The sequence below is a fragment of the Cervus canadensis genome, chromosome 33 (genome assembly GCF_019320065.1).
Source record: "Cervus canadensis isolate Bull #8, Minnesota chromosome 33, ASM1932006v1, whole genome shotgun sequence".
NCBI lineage: Eukaryota > Metazoa > Chordata > Mammalia > Artiodactyla > Cervidae > Cervus > Cervus canadensis.
This window is the reverse complement of record NC_057418.1, coordinates 32002266-32019588: the sequence shown is the minus strand read 5'-3', so window position 1 is coordinate 32019588 and position 17323 is coordinate 32002266. Positions and strand designations below refer to the sequence as shown.

The 17323-nt window shown below is 39.1% G+C and overlaps 1 protein-coding gene across 7 annotated transcripts in view; it reads left to right on the top strand.

The window, feature by feature from the left end:
- The window catches only part of PRKN (parkin RBR E3 ubiquitin protein ligase), a 1211540-nt gene that overhangs the window by 769793 nt on the left and 424424 nt on the right, over positions 1-17323 (top strand). For all 7 annotated transcript variants that reach the window (XM_043457375.1, XM_043457374.1, XM_043457372.1 and 4 more), the window contains one exon: positions 7019-7155. In XM_043457375.1, coding sequence (XP_043313310.1) covers positions 7019-7155 — 137 coding nt within the window. The remainder of the gene's footprint in view (positions 1-7018; positions 7156-17323) is intronic.

The following is a 17323-nucleotide window of genomic DNA, read 5'->3' as shown; positions in this document are numbered from 1 at the left end:
GACAAGTTAGGTGGTCTCTAAAGTCATCCCTATGGTAGCACTTAGCTACACTGAAGCAATTACTTTGTTGTCCACAACCCCACGGGACCCTGAAGAAAGGGACCATGCCTTCTTCACATCGGCATGGAGTGATTTTTCTAAAGTTACTGGCGGGATGGATGAATAAAAGTGATTCAAAAATGTAAACATAAGAAGTCTTCATCTTAGGTATGGTCTATACAGTGAAATACGGGGCCTCTACAAGTAAGCTTACAGAGCCAGAGTCAACTCGTGTGTGTGTTTATGTGTCTGCCTGTGCAGCAAAGTGAACCAGATAAAGCCAGGAGGACATGAGCAGAGGAGGCCAAGAAGGAATTGGAAGAAGCAGTTAATGAGCTTGTCCGGGATCTGCCAGCGCCTTAATAGGATTCTGATTCCAAGCTGACTAATGGGCAAGTGAACTTACTTCAGGATTTTGACTTGGCTGCTGGGAGGAATCTTGAAGGTCATTCAACTGTTGAAGCTCATTTTAATTTCTAAAAGTTGGATCTATCAATTAGTACCTCGGATCAGGGGCCTCTCCAGCGACGGGGACTGCTCACTTGGCTAACCCGAGTAATGAACTTGCGCGGCATATGTGGGCTGAAATGTTATCTCCAGCGTGTCTGCAGGGAGGCGCGGCTTGGGTACTTCTTTGTCGGCCGTGCACTTGGGCAATTAGTAGGTAATGTGGCTAAATATAGATGAAAATGCATTTGGTTTCAGAGATTTTGGTCATTAATTTATTGTTTATAAGCAATCTCTAACTAAAAGGGATTTAAAGTGACAGTTCTTAAGAAGATAAACTTGAGTTATTTAATGGTGTAGCTCTCTCCCTCTAATTATTTTTTATCTAATCAAATGCTTTATTAAATTCCCAGGAGTCATCGTTGTTCATGTACAAGGAGTCTGATGAGGGCTTAGTGAGATGACTAACTGGCGCCTCACAGCTGTGTTACTGCAGCCCAAACTAAATGGAGAAAAAACAATGTGCGCATTCTCAAGGGTCAAATGTTAGCTAAATTTAAGAGCTAATATTCTCCTTCCAGTGGGGAAATTGCACTTTTTAAACTCCTCAATGATTTTATACTTAACATTTTACTTCTAATATTCATGGTTTTTTGTTGTATTTCAAGTTCTGCTATTGTGGAATATAATCTTTCTCTTAATTTTGCTTTTTGCTGGGGTGAAGGGAGAAACCAGCCGTCCTGCGTAACTCAGCGGCCACCTTCCATGCTCTGTACTTGCCGTCTCTTGTCTAGACCTGGAATGTTTTCTCTGGCCCCACGTGCTGCAATCTTCATCCTCCTTTAAACGCCACTCCGTTCACGAATTCTTTTCCTACCTATTGTCTTAACATGATCTCTTCCTCCTCTGCGCCTGTGTTAGTCGTATATCGCTGCATAAAAAACATATCCCAGAGCTTAGCATCGTAAGACAACTGTCAGTGTTACCCCGCCGTTTTTGTGGGCCATGAACTTGGGAGCAGCTTAGCTGGATTGATTCTTGCTTGTGACTCATGGTGTCTCATGAAGTTATAGTCAAGATTCAGCCAGGTCTATAGTCTTGGGCTGGAGGATGTACTTCAGAGATGTTTAGCCTAGGTGGCTGCTGAGTCAGTGCTGGCTGTTGACAAAAGGCCTTGGTTCCTAGCCCTGTGGACGCCTCCACAGACTGCTTGAGGCTCCTCACATCATGGCCGTTCACTTTCCCCGGAGCCGGTGACCCGGGAGGGAGCACAGGCGGTGTGGTGTCTCTTCTGGTCTAGTCCTGGAAGTCCCATGTTGGGATTTCTGCATTTTCCCTGCAGTTCAAGCAGGTCACTTCATATAATGTGGGAAAAAAGTACACGAAAGGATGAAGACCCTGGGGTAGGGATTTTGGGGGAGCATCTTAGAGTCTGCTTACCATTTCCTATACCTTTAACATAGCTTCAAATATTCTGCCCTGTGTTACGCTTCTGTGTGTCCCTTCCCTACCTGCTCTGTTAGATTTTTGTTTTATTTAGAGTGGTGTTAGCTTCCTTAGCTTTACATATCTTGAAATTTTTGGCACATTGCATTCAGTATATGTCACGTTCAGTTGAGAAGTTGGAACCACAGCCTCTCTGTTAGTGGGTATAAATGAAAATGTATCTGTGAGAAAAACATCAGACAGAGATGGAGAGATTTTGGCAGAGAGAGGGAATGTAAAGGAGATCAAGTGTGTGTGTGTGAAAAGAGAGAAAATGGATGAGGTAGAAAACTGTGCATTTTATCAGAAAAATATGAAAATAAAATTGGTACCATTTTGTAGGTACTAGAGAACTAATTTTACAAGAGTTTAAATGTTTGGATTACTGTGGAACAGTTTTCTACTTTGTGTCCTATATGTGAATGCCTCACTGTCAGTTTTACTAGGACTCTCTCAATTATGCTTAATACTTTTATTTAAAAAAAACACCAAAAACATTTTGTATTGGGGTATAGCCAATTAACACTGTTGTGGTTGTTACAGGTAAACAGATAAGGGACTCAGCCATACATATACATGCATCCGTTCTCCCCCTTTCCATCCAGGCTGGCACATAACGCCGAGAAGAGTTCCATGTGCTATACAATCTGTCTTTGTTGGTTATCCACTTTAAATGAAGCAATGTTTACATGACCTTCCCAGCGTCCCTGACTGTCCCCTCCCCCTGGCAACCATAACTTCATTTTCTAAGTCTGTGAGTCACTTTCTGTTTTGCAAGTAAATTCATTTCGTATAATTTCTTTTGGATTCCACATGTAAGAGATGTCTAGAGAAGGAAACAGCAACCCACTCCAGTGTTCTTGCCTGGAGAATCCCACGGACAGAGGAGCCTGGCGGGCTACAGTCCATGCATCGCTGACTCAGACATGACTGCGTGCCTACCACACACACACACACACACACACACACACACACACACACACACACAGATGTCCTGATAGTTCTCCTTTTTGCATAAAGGGTCTTTGGATCACTCCTTTAATAAAAGCAGAGAAATCATTGCTTACAAATAACTCTGAAGTAATGTCAAGTGCAGCGTTTGTATATGATTTTTTTATATATGATTGGGAACTTTATGTAGCTTTTGATTAACTGCTCTATAACCTGGCTCACTGGGGTAAAATCATTTTCTGGATTGGTCAATTAACATTTATGTGCAGTCAGAGCAAAGGGCACAGAGGAATGTCAGAAGGAAGAAAAAGACCCACGAGAATACAGGTCCTGGCAGGTTCCCCTCAGAAACGTCACTCATATCCATCTTTTCATTTCCACTCCTAGAACCACCAGCACAACACGGTCCAATTCCTTAGTCACTCATGTCAGATTTATTAAAATGACCTCCAAAGACATTTCTCAGCTGCTGAAGAGTGCTAACTTTTTTCACTCTCCTTTTTCACCTTCATCAAGGGGCTCTTTAGTTCCTCTTCACTTTCTGCCATCAGCGTGGTGTCTTCTGCATATCTGAGCTGGTTGATATTTCTCCCAGCAATCTTGATGGCAGCTTGTGATCATCCGGCCCAGCATTTTGCATGATGTGCTCCACATAGGGGCTTCCCAGGTGGCGCTAGTGGTAAGGAACTCACCTGCCAATGCAGTAGACGTAAGAGACTCAGGTTCGATTGCCGGGTTGGGAAGATCCCCTAGACGAGGGCAGGGCAACCCACTCCAGTATTCTTGCCTGGGGATATCCATGGAGAGAGGAGCCTGGCGGGCTATAGTCCATGGGGTCGCAGAGTCAGACACAAGTGAAGTCACTTAGCACACACTCTGCGTAAAAGGTAATATAGCAGGGTGACAATATACAGCCTTGACGTACTCCTTTGCCAATTTGGAGCCAGTCCACTGTTCCATGTCCAGTTCTAACTGTTGCTTCTTGACCTGTATACAGGTTTCACAGGAGGCAGGTAAGGTCGTCTGGTATTCCCATTACTTTAAGGATTTTCCACAGTTTGTTGTGATCCACACAACCAAAGGTTTTCACGTAGTCAATGAAGCAGAAATAGATGTTTTTCTGGAATTCTCTTGTTTATTGTATAATACAATTCAGTTCAGTTCAGTCGCTCAGTCGTGTCCGACTCTTTGCAACCCCATGAGTCACAGCACGCCAGGCCTCCCTGTCCATCACCAACTCCTGGAGTTTACTCAAACTCATGTCCCTCGAGTCAGTGATGCCATCCAGCCATCTCATCCTCTGTCGTCCCCTTCTCCTCCTGCCCCCAATCCCTCCCAGCATCAGGGTCTTTTCCAATGAGTCAGCTCTTGGCATGAGGTGGCCAAAGTATTGGAGTTTCAGCTTCAGCATCAGTCCTTCCAATGAATATTCAGGACTGATTTCCTTTAGGATGGACTGGTTGGATCTCCTTGCAGTCCAAAGGACTCTTAAGAGTCTTCTGCAACACCACAGTTCAAAAGCATCAATTCTTCGGCACTCAGCTTTCTTCACAGACCAACTCTCACATCCATACATGACCACTGGAAAAACCATAGCCTTGACTAGGCAATGGATGTTTGCAATTTGATCTCTGGTTCCTCTGCTTTTTTGAAATCCAGCTTGTACATCTGGTAGTTCTCAGTTCATGTACTGTTAAGGCTAGCTTGAAGGATTTTGAGCATTACCTCGGTAGCATGTGAAATAAGTGCAGTTGTGTGGTAGTTTGAACTTTCTTTGGCATTGCCCTTCTTTGGGATTGAAATGAAAACTGACCTTTTCCTGTGGCCACTGCTGAGTTTTCCAACTTTGCTGACATGTTGAGGGCAGCACTTTCACAGCATCATCTTTTAGCATTTGAAATAGCTCAGCTGGAATTCCATCACCTTCACTAGCTTTGTTTGTAGTGATGCTTCCTAAGGCCCACTTGATTTCACACTCCAGGGTGTCTGGCTCTAAGTGAGTGACCACACCATCATGATTATCTGGGTCATTAAGACCTTTTTTGTACCCTTCTTCTGTGTATTCCTGCCACCTCCTCTTATCTCTCTTGCTTCTCTTAGGTCCTTACCATCTCTGTCCTTTATTGTGCTCATCTTTTCATTAAATGCTCCCTTGGTATCTCTAATTTTCTTGATGAGATCTCTAAAGCAGAGAAATTGATGTTCTATGAGTTGACTAAGTGGTGTAAGTTCTTTTGGACTTATTTTAACTGAAACATTTTAACTGAAAGGCAAAACTATAAATATGTACTGTTGTCCACACATGAAAGAGAACTCTCTATTCTTCCTTCTATTAATAGGGATGGAAAGAATACATTTGCTAGACGAGTGGCTACATGCCACGCATCTTAACATCTCTCTGGGACCCTGGCAGAGTCTACAATCCATACTGACTGCTTTGGATTTTATATAAGTTTTCTTTTTATATTTTTTCTACAGGGTAATTGCCAAGCTTTCTTTTTAACCTTGTTATATATAGGCACATTTTTATAAATGCTCTCATAGTTTCTCCAGTGTTTCTCTGTATTGATGGCAGATGAGGGGCCTATAAAGGCTGAGTCAACCATGTTCCTAAAATCAGAATGAAGAACCTTTTTCACAGAACGTAGTCCTGAAAGAAGGAGGTAAATACGGCAGGTCTGAAGGGTCATCTAGAGGGAGTAAGGTGTGTGCACTTGTACATGTGTGCATGCCTGACTCCGCTCTTAGAAACAGGCAAGCATTGCATTTCATCGTCTTCAGTGGGGAGGCTGTTAGAAGGGGGAGGCTGAAAATTCAGCACACAGTCAACACCCAATTGAAAAAGGCCCCGGGAATGGAAATGCCCCTGAGGGGCTGTCAAAAGGAAAAGGGGCTGTCAGAGCCAGGAAATGGAAGCACATAAAAACCTCAGGGACACTCTTCCTCAGATGAATTGACCATCAACTTATTGGCCCAAGACATTGAAATAGCAAGGCTTCCTTTCCATTTTTTTGTGTATTATATATTGTTTTGAAATAAGTAGGAAAACAAAATTTTTTAAATCTTGTTAATTATTATGAAGTTATCTTCTGTTATTTTTAGGGGAAGAGCTTTTCTATCTGTTAAGAACCGGGTATGAAATAAAAAATATTTTGTAGTTTGTTATCATCACATAGAAAATAGGCTTATCAAGATAAAATCTAATGACTTTCTTACTCTTAAAATTGCCTTGGGGCTGATTTCAAATTAATATTTTATTTTTGTCTCCTTTTTGTCATAAACTCATGCAGTTCATTTACGAGCAAAAAAGAAAAAAGTGGTTACTTGGCAGATTTTTCCTACAGTGTTTTAAGGAAAACCAAACTTTTTAGGACTTATATATATTGATTTATTAGTACTCCCCTAACTTTAATTTTAGAAATTGAATATTTGAGTAGATGGGGAAGCATAATAGACAAAATCCTGTCGTAGATGAATCTCTGTTAGATAATCTTTTATTTCTAAACTCTACTTTTCTATTTGCCAATGAGATATGAATGACTATTTAACGTGCTTTGCTAATTTTTCTTTTGACTTGGGGGAAATTCAGGTTTATATACTATTTAATATTATAACTGAATTCAAGGATCATTCATTTAAAATCTTACAGTGCCTGGAGCTGTGAGAATATTAATATCAAGTAGACTCAGTGTCTAGTTTCACAGGGGTCATAGTCTTACAAGTGAAGAGAAACATAACAATATCATGATAAAATAGTGAAATATTTGTAAGTGGATGGCATGATGAGTAGGTTAATTGGGAATTATAAGTCAAAGGCTTCTAGAAAGAGCTTGTATCTGAACTTGGGTTTAAATAGCTGATTGGTCCATATGGTCGTATAAAAAATGAAAGTTAAGAAAATCAATGTTCTTCATGGTTCACAAGGTGTTTGCAGTTTTGCAGAGGTAGCCTTGGTGTGTATGAACCCAGCGCTTAGCAGTGCCGTTCTATATGGAGCGTACTCTAAGCAATCCTACAAGGTCAGAGGAAGTGTCCTGGACCGCACGCTGCGTCTCCAGCCTCAGGAAGACTAGAGGAAATGTCTTTGCCTCCACAGGAGCCCCGTCCTGGTTTTCCAGTGCACCCACCGCCACGTGATCTGCCTAGACTGTTTCCACCTGTACTGTGTGACCAGACTCAATGACCGGCAGTTTGTCCATGACCCTCAGCTTGGCTACTCTCTGCCGTGTGTGGGTAAGTCTAGCACTGTTTCCTCCATTTCCAGTTCTGATCAAGAGCAGAAAAAGGGCAGTTATTGATATAAAACTATCTTAGATATGCCCAATTCCCTAATGAGGAATTGAAAATCCAGAATCTATTTGATCACTGTTGGGCAAGAAAATTAATGTTTGAATCACAGTATAAAACCCTAGGGTTTTCTGTAATGTTCTTTATCTTTCTGGCTTACTTCACTCTGTATAAGGGGCTCCAGTTTCATCCATCTCATTAGGACTGGTTCAAATGAATTCTTTTTAACGGCTGAGTAACATTACAGAATACTAACACATATATATGGAATTTAGAAAGATGGTAACGATAACCCTATATGCAAAACAGAAAAAGAGACACAGAAATACAGAACAGACTTTTGAACTCTGTGGGAGAATGTGAGGGTGGGATATTTCAAAAGAACAGCATGTATACTATCTATGGTGAAACAGATCACCAGCCCAGGTGGGATGCATGAAGACCAGTGCTCGGGCCGGGTGCACTGGGAAGAAGACCCAGAGGAATCGGGTGGAGAGGGAGGTGGGAAGGGGGATCGGGATGGGGAATACGTGTAAATCTGTGGCTGATTCATATCAATGTATGACAAAACCCACTGAAATGTTGTGAAGTAATTAGCCTCCAACTAATAAAAAAATAAAATAAAATAAAAAAAATAAAAAGAAAAAAACCCTAGGGTTTGAAGGACCTGTGTTGAACTAGAAAATGTATAACCTAGATAAAGGCATTCAAAATAAATTTTAAAATATTATTCAGCCAATGTATACAAAGTATGTCTATCAATTCACCCTGAAAAGTAGAGATTTATTAACCTGTATTTAGAGCAATTTTTTATCATACACCTCTATTACTAAAAATTTTGAACAACTACATAAATATTATATGAAAGAACATGTGCTTAAAAAGAAAGAATGATACAAAGCTGAAATATCTGTTTAAATGTTTTATATCTTCCAACATTGCAAAACATCCTTTACTTATGCTATATCATTACCATTAGATGTATTTTTTTAATGAGGTGAAATTCACATAACATACAATTAACCATTTTAAAGTGTACAATTCAGTGGCATTTTTTGCTTTAATATTGTTATGCAGTGGCCACCACCTCTCTCTAGTTTCAAAACTTTTTCATCACTCCATAATAATATTCTACATCCATTAAGTAGTCACTTCCCATTCTCTCTTACCCCCATCATTTGGCAAGCACAAATCTGTTTTTTTTTTTGTTTTGTCTCTATGGACTTGCCAATTCTAAATATTTCATATAAAAGGAATCAAAAAATATGTGACCTTTTGTGTCTGCCTTCTTTTCACTTGGCATATTTTTGACATTCATCCAAGTTGTGATATGGATCAGTACTTTGTTATCTTTGTGGCTGAATAATGTTTCATTATATGGATATACCACAACTTATTGATCCATTCACCCATTGATGTGCATTGTTTCTGTCTTTGGCTGTTATGAATGATGATGTTATAGACATTTGAATACTTGTTTCTGTCTGGATGTATGTTTTCATTTCTCTTGGAGTGCAGTTTTGAGATCATATGGTAATTCTACCTCTTAAGGAACCAACAAATTATCTTCCATAGCTGCTTCATCATTTTACGTTTCCACTACCAACTTACAAGGGTTTTTATTTCTCTACATTCTCACCAATGCTTGCTATTAATATTTTTCTATTTTTTAAGTAGCCATCTTATTAAGTATAAAGTGGTATCTCATGGTTTTGATTTGCGTTTCCTTAATGACCAATGATGTTGAACGTCTTCTCATATACTCATTTGCCATTTGTATATCTTCTTTGGAGAAACATCTGTTCAAATTCTTTGCCTGTTTTTAACTGGGTTGTTTGTCTTTTAGTTGTTAAGTTGTAAGAGCTCTTTATTTATTGCTGATACTAGAGCCTCACCATTATATGATTTGCAAGCATTTCTCCCACTCTGTCTTTTCACTTTCTTTACAACGTCCTTTGATACAAAAAAGTTTTAAATTTTGATGCGGTCCAATTTATATTTTCTTTTGTTGCTTGTGCCATTGATGTCAAATTTAAGAATGTAGTGTCAAATCCCATTTCATGAAGATTTACTCCTATGCTTTTTCTAATAGGTTAGCTCTTATATTTAGGTCATTGACTCCTTTTAAGTTAATTCCTATATATGGAGTTGGGTAGGGGATCTGGTTCCTTTAAAAATAGGAAATGGCATTTAGAAATCACAGTCCCAGTGCTTGGTGCGCTCACTGTTACTAGCTTGGTCACTTTTTCTAGGCTTAGCTGAAAGAGCTGGGAAACATGCATTTTTAAAAAGGTAAAAACTGTATTTATACTGACATTTCCACTTTATACCCAGGGTTATGAAATTTTTACTTGAAGTCACTGATCTTAAAACTGTCATTGCTTTCTCTCTTAGCAAAAAATCTTGTTACTGAGTGATATTAACATAATTACTGATTTGTCTCCTTTCATAATATGTATATAATAGTATCTGTTTCAGAGTACCAACACCATCACCAAAGCGTGATTACTGAAAACAGTGTTAATACAGTTTGTTTTATCATTAGAGTATATTGTTGTAGGGCTATAGAGTCATGTACAGTTACTGTATAATTATGTCACCAATTTCATACATATTTTTAACTATTTTAAAATGTATTTTGTTTTTATAATTTATATTTTTATATTTATTAAAAATACTAATGTGATTCCAAAGTCAAAGCTATGGAATAATTATATTCAAAGAAATATAACTTTTATTCCCATTCTCTTCAATATTCCTTTTCTCTACGATGTATGTGTAGATCTTTATTTGAAAAAACTCCCACTTTAAAACACATAAACAGATTATATAGATGATGTAGATATTGAAGAGATTTGCATCATCATCTTAAGTAAAAAGTAGAATACTGTGGATATTTGTCTTCACCTTCCTTTTTTTTAAACTGTACATTATATATTCTGTAGAGCTCTCCCTAGTAATACATGTATATTTTCTTCCCGGAAAAATTAGCATTATTGAATTCCATTGTGTGGTTATACTTTACTGTTCCCATATTGGTAAACGGTTTTCATTTTTTTTTATTACAAATATTGGTACAACCAATAGACTTGTATACACGTGTATTTTCATGGTCTTGATCAGAGTATCTCTGAGATGGATTCCTAGAGTGGGATTGCTGTACCCAAGGGAAAAATATGTATTTCTTTTTATGTTTCCAAACTCTTCTCCAAAAGTGTGCTGTCTTCCATTCTCCCCAATGACGTGTAAAAGCAGCAGTCCCCCACCCCCTCACCAACAGAGCAGCCACAGGACTTTGGGGGCCACTTTCCAATCTTACCTTTGAAAAAATGACGTTTCCACATGCATATTTTTTCTTATTTTGAACAAGGTTGAGTATCTTAAGTTTAAGATCCTTTTACACTTCTTTTTCTCCATCACTTAAAAAAATCTCACCTTTTTCTCCAGGGATAGGCTAAGTGAATATATTATATATTTTTTTTCTTCAAAAGTATTTTCTATATAGTACACATTTGACAGTCCCTAACAGCAGCAGGAAAAGTTAACAAGGTTCAATCACTTATATTTTTATAAAGAATGTGTATCAACTAGCTTTTACTTCGCTGCTTCTTTGCCAAAGGATAACTGACAGCTTCTAAGTGAAATAAAATATTTGCCTGGTTAAGCTGTATCTCATTGAAATGCGTTATATGAATTTACTATGGTTGAGTTATCTTTTAAATACCATTTTTTTTACACTAACTGTGTTAATGACATTTTTATAACTCTATGCATTCCTGAGTTCAACTTCTTCATTTTAACTGTGAATGAGGTAGGGAATGAATGAATTTTAAATGTGCTTACTTTGCATGTTTTTTTTTTGGGAATCCTTTCAAATATTTTTGTGACTGTATCTACTTTATTACCAGTCATATAAATGTAATATTCCATAAAGATTTGCTTTTATTTTTTAAAATGCCACTTGCTATTGAGAAAGAATCTTCTCTAACACATCTTTGCTTTCATGTTTAACAGGAGGCAGAAAGCTGCCTATCTGTGCATTTTGTTATTAAAAGAGAATGTAGCAAATAACCACAAACTGAGACAGGTTAGAAACAACCATTCTACTAAACTGCACAATTCTTGCCAATACTTGCTTCTTCATATCCTGTACAGTATTTTAATATGTTTCTCCAGAAGTGCTTACTCATAACAAAGTAGAGTTCAGCTTGTCACAGTGTTACCTGCAGTGTATTATTTCAGCCTTATTTTATGAGGACTCAAATTATATTATAAATATTTAACATATTATGTGAAAATAGGTTTTCTAATGCTATTATAGTTTCTTTTGTGTGTGTGTGTGTGTAATAAAGCTAAAGTATAAAGGAGCTAGAGAAAGCTTCTGACATAGGCATCAGAAGGGGACAGAAAGAGTACCCCCCTGCTAGTCTTCAACTGGATGTTATATATTCACTTGCAGTCTGTTAATGAAAAGAAAGAAATGTCTTAAAATTCAGAATGGCACCAGGCCCCTCATCCATAAGTTGCATTTTATGATAATTTTGGCACCAGATAATTCATCCCAGGCCATAAAACGATTGACTTGAATCTTGTAGAAGGGCAGATTACCACACAAATCGTTTCGTTTACATAGATTAGGGGAACAATATCTGAGTATAACATACTGTAGTTTGAGCCATTTGGCGGAACTTAGAGCCTGGGGTAAATGCATAGCACATTAACATAGCTTTAAGACAAACATTTCCATAAGAAAAATGTATTGGTTAATTCGAGGTTTGAGAATAGTTAGCTTCAGGTGAAACCAGGTGTCATGGCAACACAGCATTTTAAGAGAAACCTCCTTTTAAATTTGTATAGAGAAGGGAAAAAAAAATATCGCTAGTTTGTTTCCTCCTGCCGCGTTTATAGTTTCTTGTTGTTGTAAAAAACAAACTGAATTGTCTTGACTGTTTCCTCAACAGAGGTGTTCCTTCCATTTATTACTTGCTTAGTTTTTAAATGTCGTGCTACGTGTCACAGCTTCACACCTTCCTCAGTTTATATCTGAGAGCTTCTTATATACAAAAGATGGAATGCCCTGTTAAGGGTAATAGTTCCTCACATTGTTGAGGACTACAGTTTTCTTCTTTGGCTTCTGCTTACTTGGTTAGTACTATTTTTAATTAATGGTTTCTCTGCAAGAAGCTCGAATCTTTTAAAGTCACTTAAGTATTTTAACAGAGTTGGATGGATGAACTTGAGAGAATTTGTCCCTAATTCGTTTAGCCAAGGGCAGATAATGCTCTGCCAAAGGGAACTGACAAGACAATGCTTTCTAGGAGCCTGTGATGTAGGACTCCCCTGCCCCTCAGGATGTCCCCTGTACAGTTCATGACAAGTCATTATTTGCTTTGCAGACCAAGGTATGAGATACCAGTATAAGCCCTAATATGAACCGCCATGACCCACTGCGTTGTTTGCACATACGCGTGGGTGTGGACAGAGCATCGGAGAAGCCAGATTCAAATCCCGACTCTGAGGCTCACTCCCTGTGAAATTTAGGGCAAGTTACTTAACCTTGATTTGCCTCAGTTTCACTTTAAGGTAAAATAGGGGCAGTATAATAACATCTAGCTTCTATGTTGTTATGTAGATGAATTAAAATAATGCCATATAGAGCATTTTTCAGTTAAATGCTGAAGACAGTGGGCGCATGGTGAATATTGGCTTTTGTTATTTTGCTGCTACATAAGCATGTATCCCCATAGTATATATAATGTATCTGTGCATATATGTGTATATTGACAAAGGAGCATGTGTTTAAACTGTATATATTATATATATAATAAAATTCTTTAACTGTAGGTTGGTGTTTCCTGCAGTTTAATGTGTAAAATCAGCCAATTATGAAGCATTACTCACCTCTCCAGCTGTCTGGCCATCTTTTCCACTTGGTTTATTTGACTTTGACTTAACTCTCGGCTCATGGAACAAGACACGTACTATGAAGTAGTAACTTAACAGAAATGGAAAATCCAAGCTTTTTGAACTATAAACAGAAACAGCAGACTATCAGAAACAAGAATTTATCAAACCCATGTTATTTCCATGGCACAGTCTGCTCCCAAGGTGGGGTAAATTAAAAAGTTATGTTTAATTGACATCTATGAGTCTTATAAATAAAACTCAGTATGTAAGAAAAGCGAAAAATCATGGTCAGTTTCCATAAGGGAACAGAGAATTTATCGAAAGGGCAGCTTTGTGGGAGCTGGATTACTCCAGCAAGGCTCAAAGTCTATACCAGATCCACACAGTAAGCTCACGTGTAGCAGAGTGCTGTGAAACATTTTCTTGACCGCCCTTGGATGACCTCAACAGTTCCGTGTAAAATGACTGGACCACAAGAGTCAGACCCAGGGTTATCACTGGCTTTGGACACTTAGGAGCACATCTTATTGGTTTCTCTGAAGAGATGTACATCTACTTTCCACCATGTCAGTTTATAATGCCTTGTCAAATGGTTTTAGGACTCTGTGATGACCTACTAGCTTTTTTGCAGATTATAATTCTTCCAAGAAAATTAAAGCAAGATTAGTTTGTGGAGGCAAGGGGCATTTACTGATAAATTCATAACTTTCTTCTTGATTTTTATTTTATGTTGAAGTTTAGTTGATTAACAATGTTGTGTTAGTTTCAGGTATACTGCAAAGTGATTCAGTCGTGTGTGTGTGTGTGTGTGTGTATATATTCTTTTTCAAATTTTTTCCCATTCAGGTTATTGCAAGATATTGAGCAGAGTTCCCTGTGCTCATACACTAGGTCCTTGTTGATCATCTGTTTTAGATATAGTAGCGTGTATGTGTCAATCCCAAACTCCCAGTTTATCCCTTCCTTTTAACTATGAAGTTGAAGTGGAAGTAGCTCAGATGTGTCTGACTCTTTGTGACCCCATGGACTGTACAGTCCTTGGAATTTTCCAGGCCAGAATACTTGAGTGGGTAGCCTTTCCCTTCTCCAGGGGATCTTCCCAACCCAGGGATCAAACCCAGGTCTCCTGCATCGCAGGTGGATTCTTTACCAGCTGACCTATCAGGGAAGCCCTTTTAACCAGGAAGTTCATGTCTAACCACAAGCGATGCATACTCTCACAGTAAATATGCAGCTTGAATTCACTCCTTCAGTTTTCTGGCTGTGGGGTTTGCATGAAGCAGTAAATGGGAAACTCGCTGGTAAATAAAATTTGAATTTGCTTCGTGTTTGTATTTCTGTTTTGATGCTAACAAACAAGCATGTGTTATTTTGTTAGAGTGACATGGGTATGATGTCAAATAGTTATCTATCTTTTGCACAGCCCTGTTTGAGATTGTTCTTCCTCACTTTGTGGTAAATGCAGCTGTTTAACCCCCATACCTCCCCAAATCTATACAAAACAGCCCTTTCCTTAAAATCCATTATTTAATATTTCCAGAGCCTGAGAAGCAAGCCATTCGTTAGTGTTTGAATAGTGACATTATGAGTAAAATGTCAGTTTTTTACTTCCCTGGTGGCTCAGACGGTAAAGAATCAGCCTGCAATGCCGGAAACCTGGGTTCAATCCCTGGGTCGGGAAGATCCCCTGGAGAAGGAAATGGCAACCCACTCCACTACTCTTGCCTGGAAAATCCCATGAATGGAAGAGCCTGGAAGGCTACAGTCCATGAGGTCACAAAGAAAGAGTCAGACACAATCGAGCAACTAATACACACACAGAAGAGTAAAAAGCACAGATGAACACAGATCAGTTTTCTGGGACTATTAACTATACATCAAAAAGTAGAGATTGTAAGTAGAATTAGCAAACAATTAAATATTTTTCAAATTACACTGGTTCCATATAAGCCGCAAGAGAGCTAGATAAAGCAGTAATTTCCGTTGCTGTGTAACTCACATACCAAATGTCCAGGTAACAGGATCCTTATAAATCCACCATTTCTGCATAAAAGTCCAATACCCCTTACCCTCAAAACATCTGTAATAAGACGTTCTTTTTTTCCAAACCTGATCTTTCAAATCTTTTCCAACCTACTTAAGCTAAGTGACTTCAAAGCTCAATTTTAGACAGATGCATTCGTCAAGGCATGACCAGTCAACAGTGAACCAACTCTTTCCATTGCCATAGTTTTTATGATGAACAATTAAACTGGTTCAAAATACCATTCAAGTAGAAACCCTACTTCTTTTGCGTGAGCTCCTCATTTGACCAGAAATTATGTTATGCTTTCTAAGAGTGGAATGCTGAATTTTATTTCCCCGATAGTTAAAAATAAGTCATGATTAGAGCCCTTACTGAGTACTTTCCCTGCATAAGGTCCCACTGGGATGCCTACATACATGCATTCATTTAATCCACACAAAGCTCTATTGGGCTGGATGTTGTCATTCTTCCAGTTTAGAGATGAAGCATTTGAGGCTCACAGAGCTAACTAAACTGCACATGGTACTGCAGCTGGTATGTAACAGAACCGGTATTTATTCAGCTAGCTGTGGCTCTAGAAGTGTGCTCTTAATCACTAGACAGCATATTAAAAAGCAGAGACATCACTTTGCCAACAAAGGTCCGTCTAGTCAAAGCTATGGTTTTTCCAGTACTCATGTGTGGATGTGAGAGTTGGACCATAAAGAAACCTGAGCACCAAAGAATTGATGCTTTTGAACTAAGATGTTGGAAAAGACTCTTGAGAGTCCCTTGGACTGCAAGGAGATCCAACCAGTCCATCCTAAAGGAAATCAGTCCTGAATATTCACTGGAAGGACTGATGCTGAAGCTGAAACTCAAATACTTTGGCCACTTGATGTGAAGAACTGGCTCATTGGAAAACACCCTGATGCTAGGAAAGATTGAAGGCAGGAGGAGAAGGGGACAACAGATGATGAGATGGTTGGATGGCATCACCGACTCGATGGACGTGAGTTTGAGTAAACTCCACATGTTGGTGACGGACAGGGAAGCCTGGTGTGCCGCAGTCCATGGGGTCACAAAGAGTTGGACACGACTGAGCGACTGAACTCATGTAACAGAGCTGGTGTTCAGTCAGCTAGCTGTGGCTTTAGAGGTGTGCCCTTAACACTATACGAGGCGATAAGCTTGTAAACACCAAAGTACCATACCTCTAAAAGCTCTATGGGAAAGAAAATCAAGGGAAGAGTGTCTCTAATTTTTTGGCCCTTTTTTATATTTAAACCAGAAGCAAGCTTGACCAGTAGGAATTCTCTGTATTTTTCAGAGGAAGAAATAAAGGCTCAGTAGGATTGAGTGAGCAGCATCACAGAGTCAGGAAGGGTTGAGCTGAGATTTCAACCCAAGTGTGGTTCCCCCGAAGTTCTGTGTGTCTCCGCACCCCGACCCTGCTTCTCTCCGGACTGTGGTTCTCAACCTGCACTGCACATTTCAGTAACATGGCAGCTTGTTTGTCTTTTAATTTTCAATTGGATGATCGCTTTACAATGTGGTGTTGGCTTCCGCCATACAACAATGTGAAGATGGCCATTTTTATAAGTCCCAGTGCCCAGGCCATGCCTGAGGCCAGTTGGATGAGGACCTCTGGGGGTGGCCCTCAGTATTTGATAGAGGACCCATGCTTAAAAGTTTGAGCACTTCTTCCAGGTGAGCTTTCTATAAGTAATGAGGTATTTCCCGTGGGAGATCGTAGCATTAATAAACCTGAAAATACTCCCACTACCCTTATCTGTTTTCCCACGAGGGATCTGACTTACTAACCAGCATAAGGTTTTTCAGTAAACATTCAGGGATTTGAAAAAGAGGCGGACAAACCCAGACAAAATGGCCTGTTTTCAGGGCCTCTAATAAACTCTTGCATGAAGTTAAGGGCTTCGGGAAAAACTTCATAATTATTGTGAGATATTGGCTGTGTTTTTGCTGTATCTTCTGTTATTACATTCCTTGCTAGGAATTAATTTGAAGTGCCAAAGCTCTTTGTGGATCTGCTCTTAACATTGAGTGTCACTCATCCACCTTGGTGGAGTTTCCAGGATTTAGGCAGATTTATTTTAGAATTCAGGCTTCCCAAGTGGCGCTACTGGGAATGAACCTGCCTGCCAATGAAGGAGGCATAACAGACACAGATTCAGTCCCTAG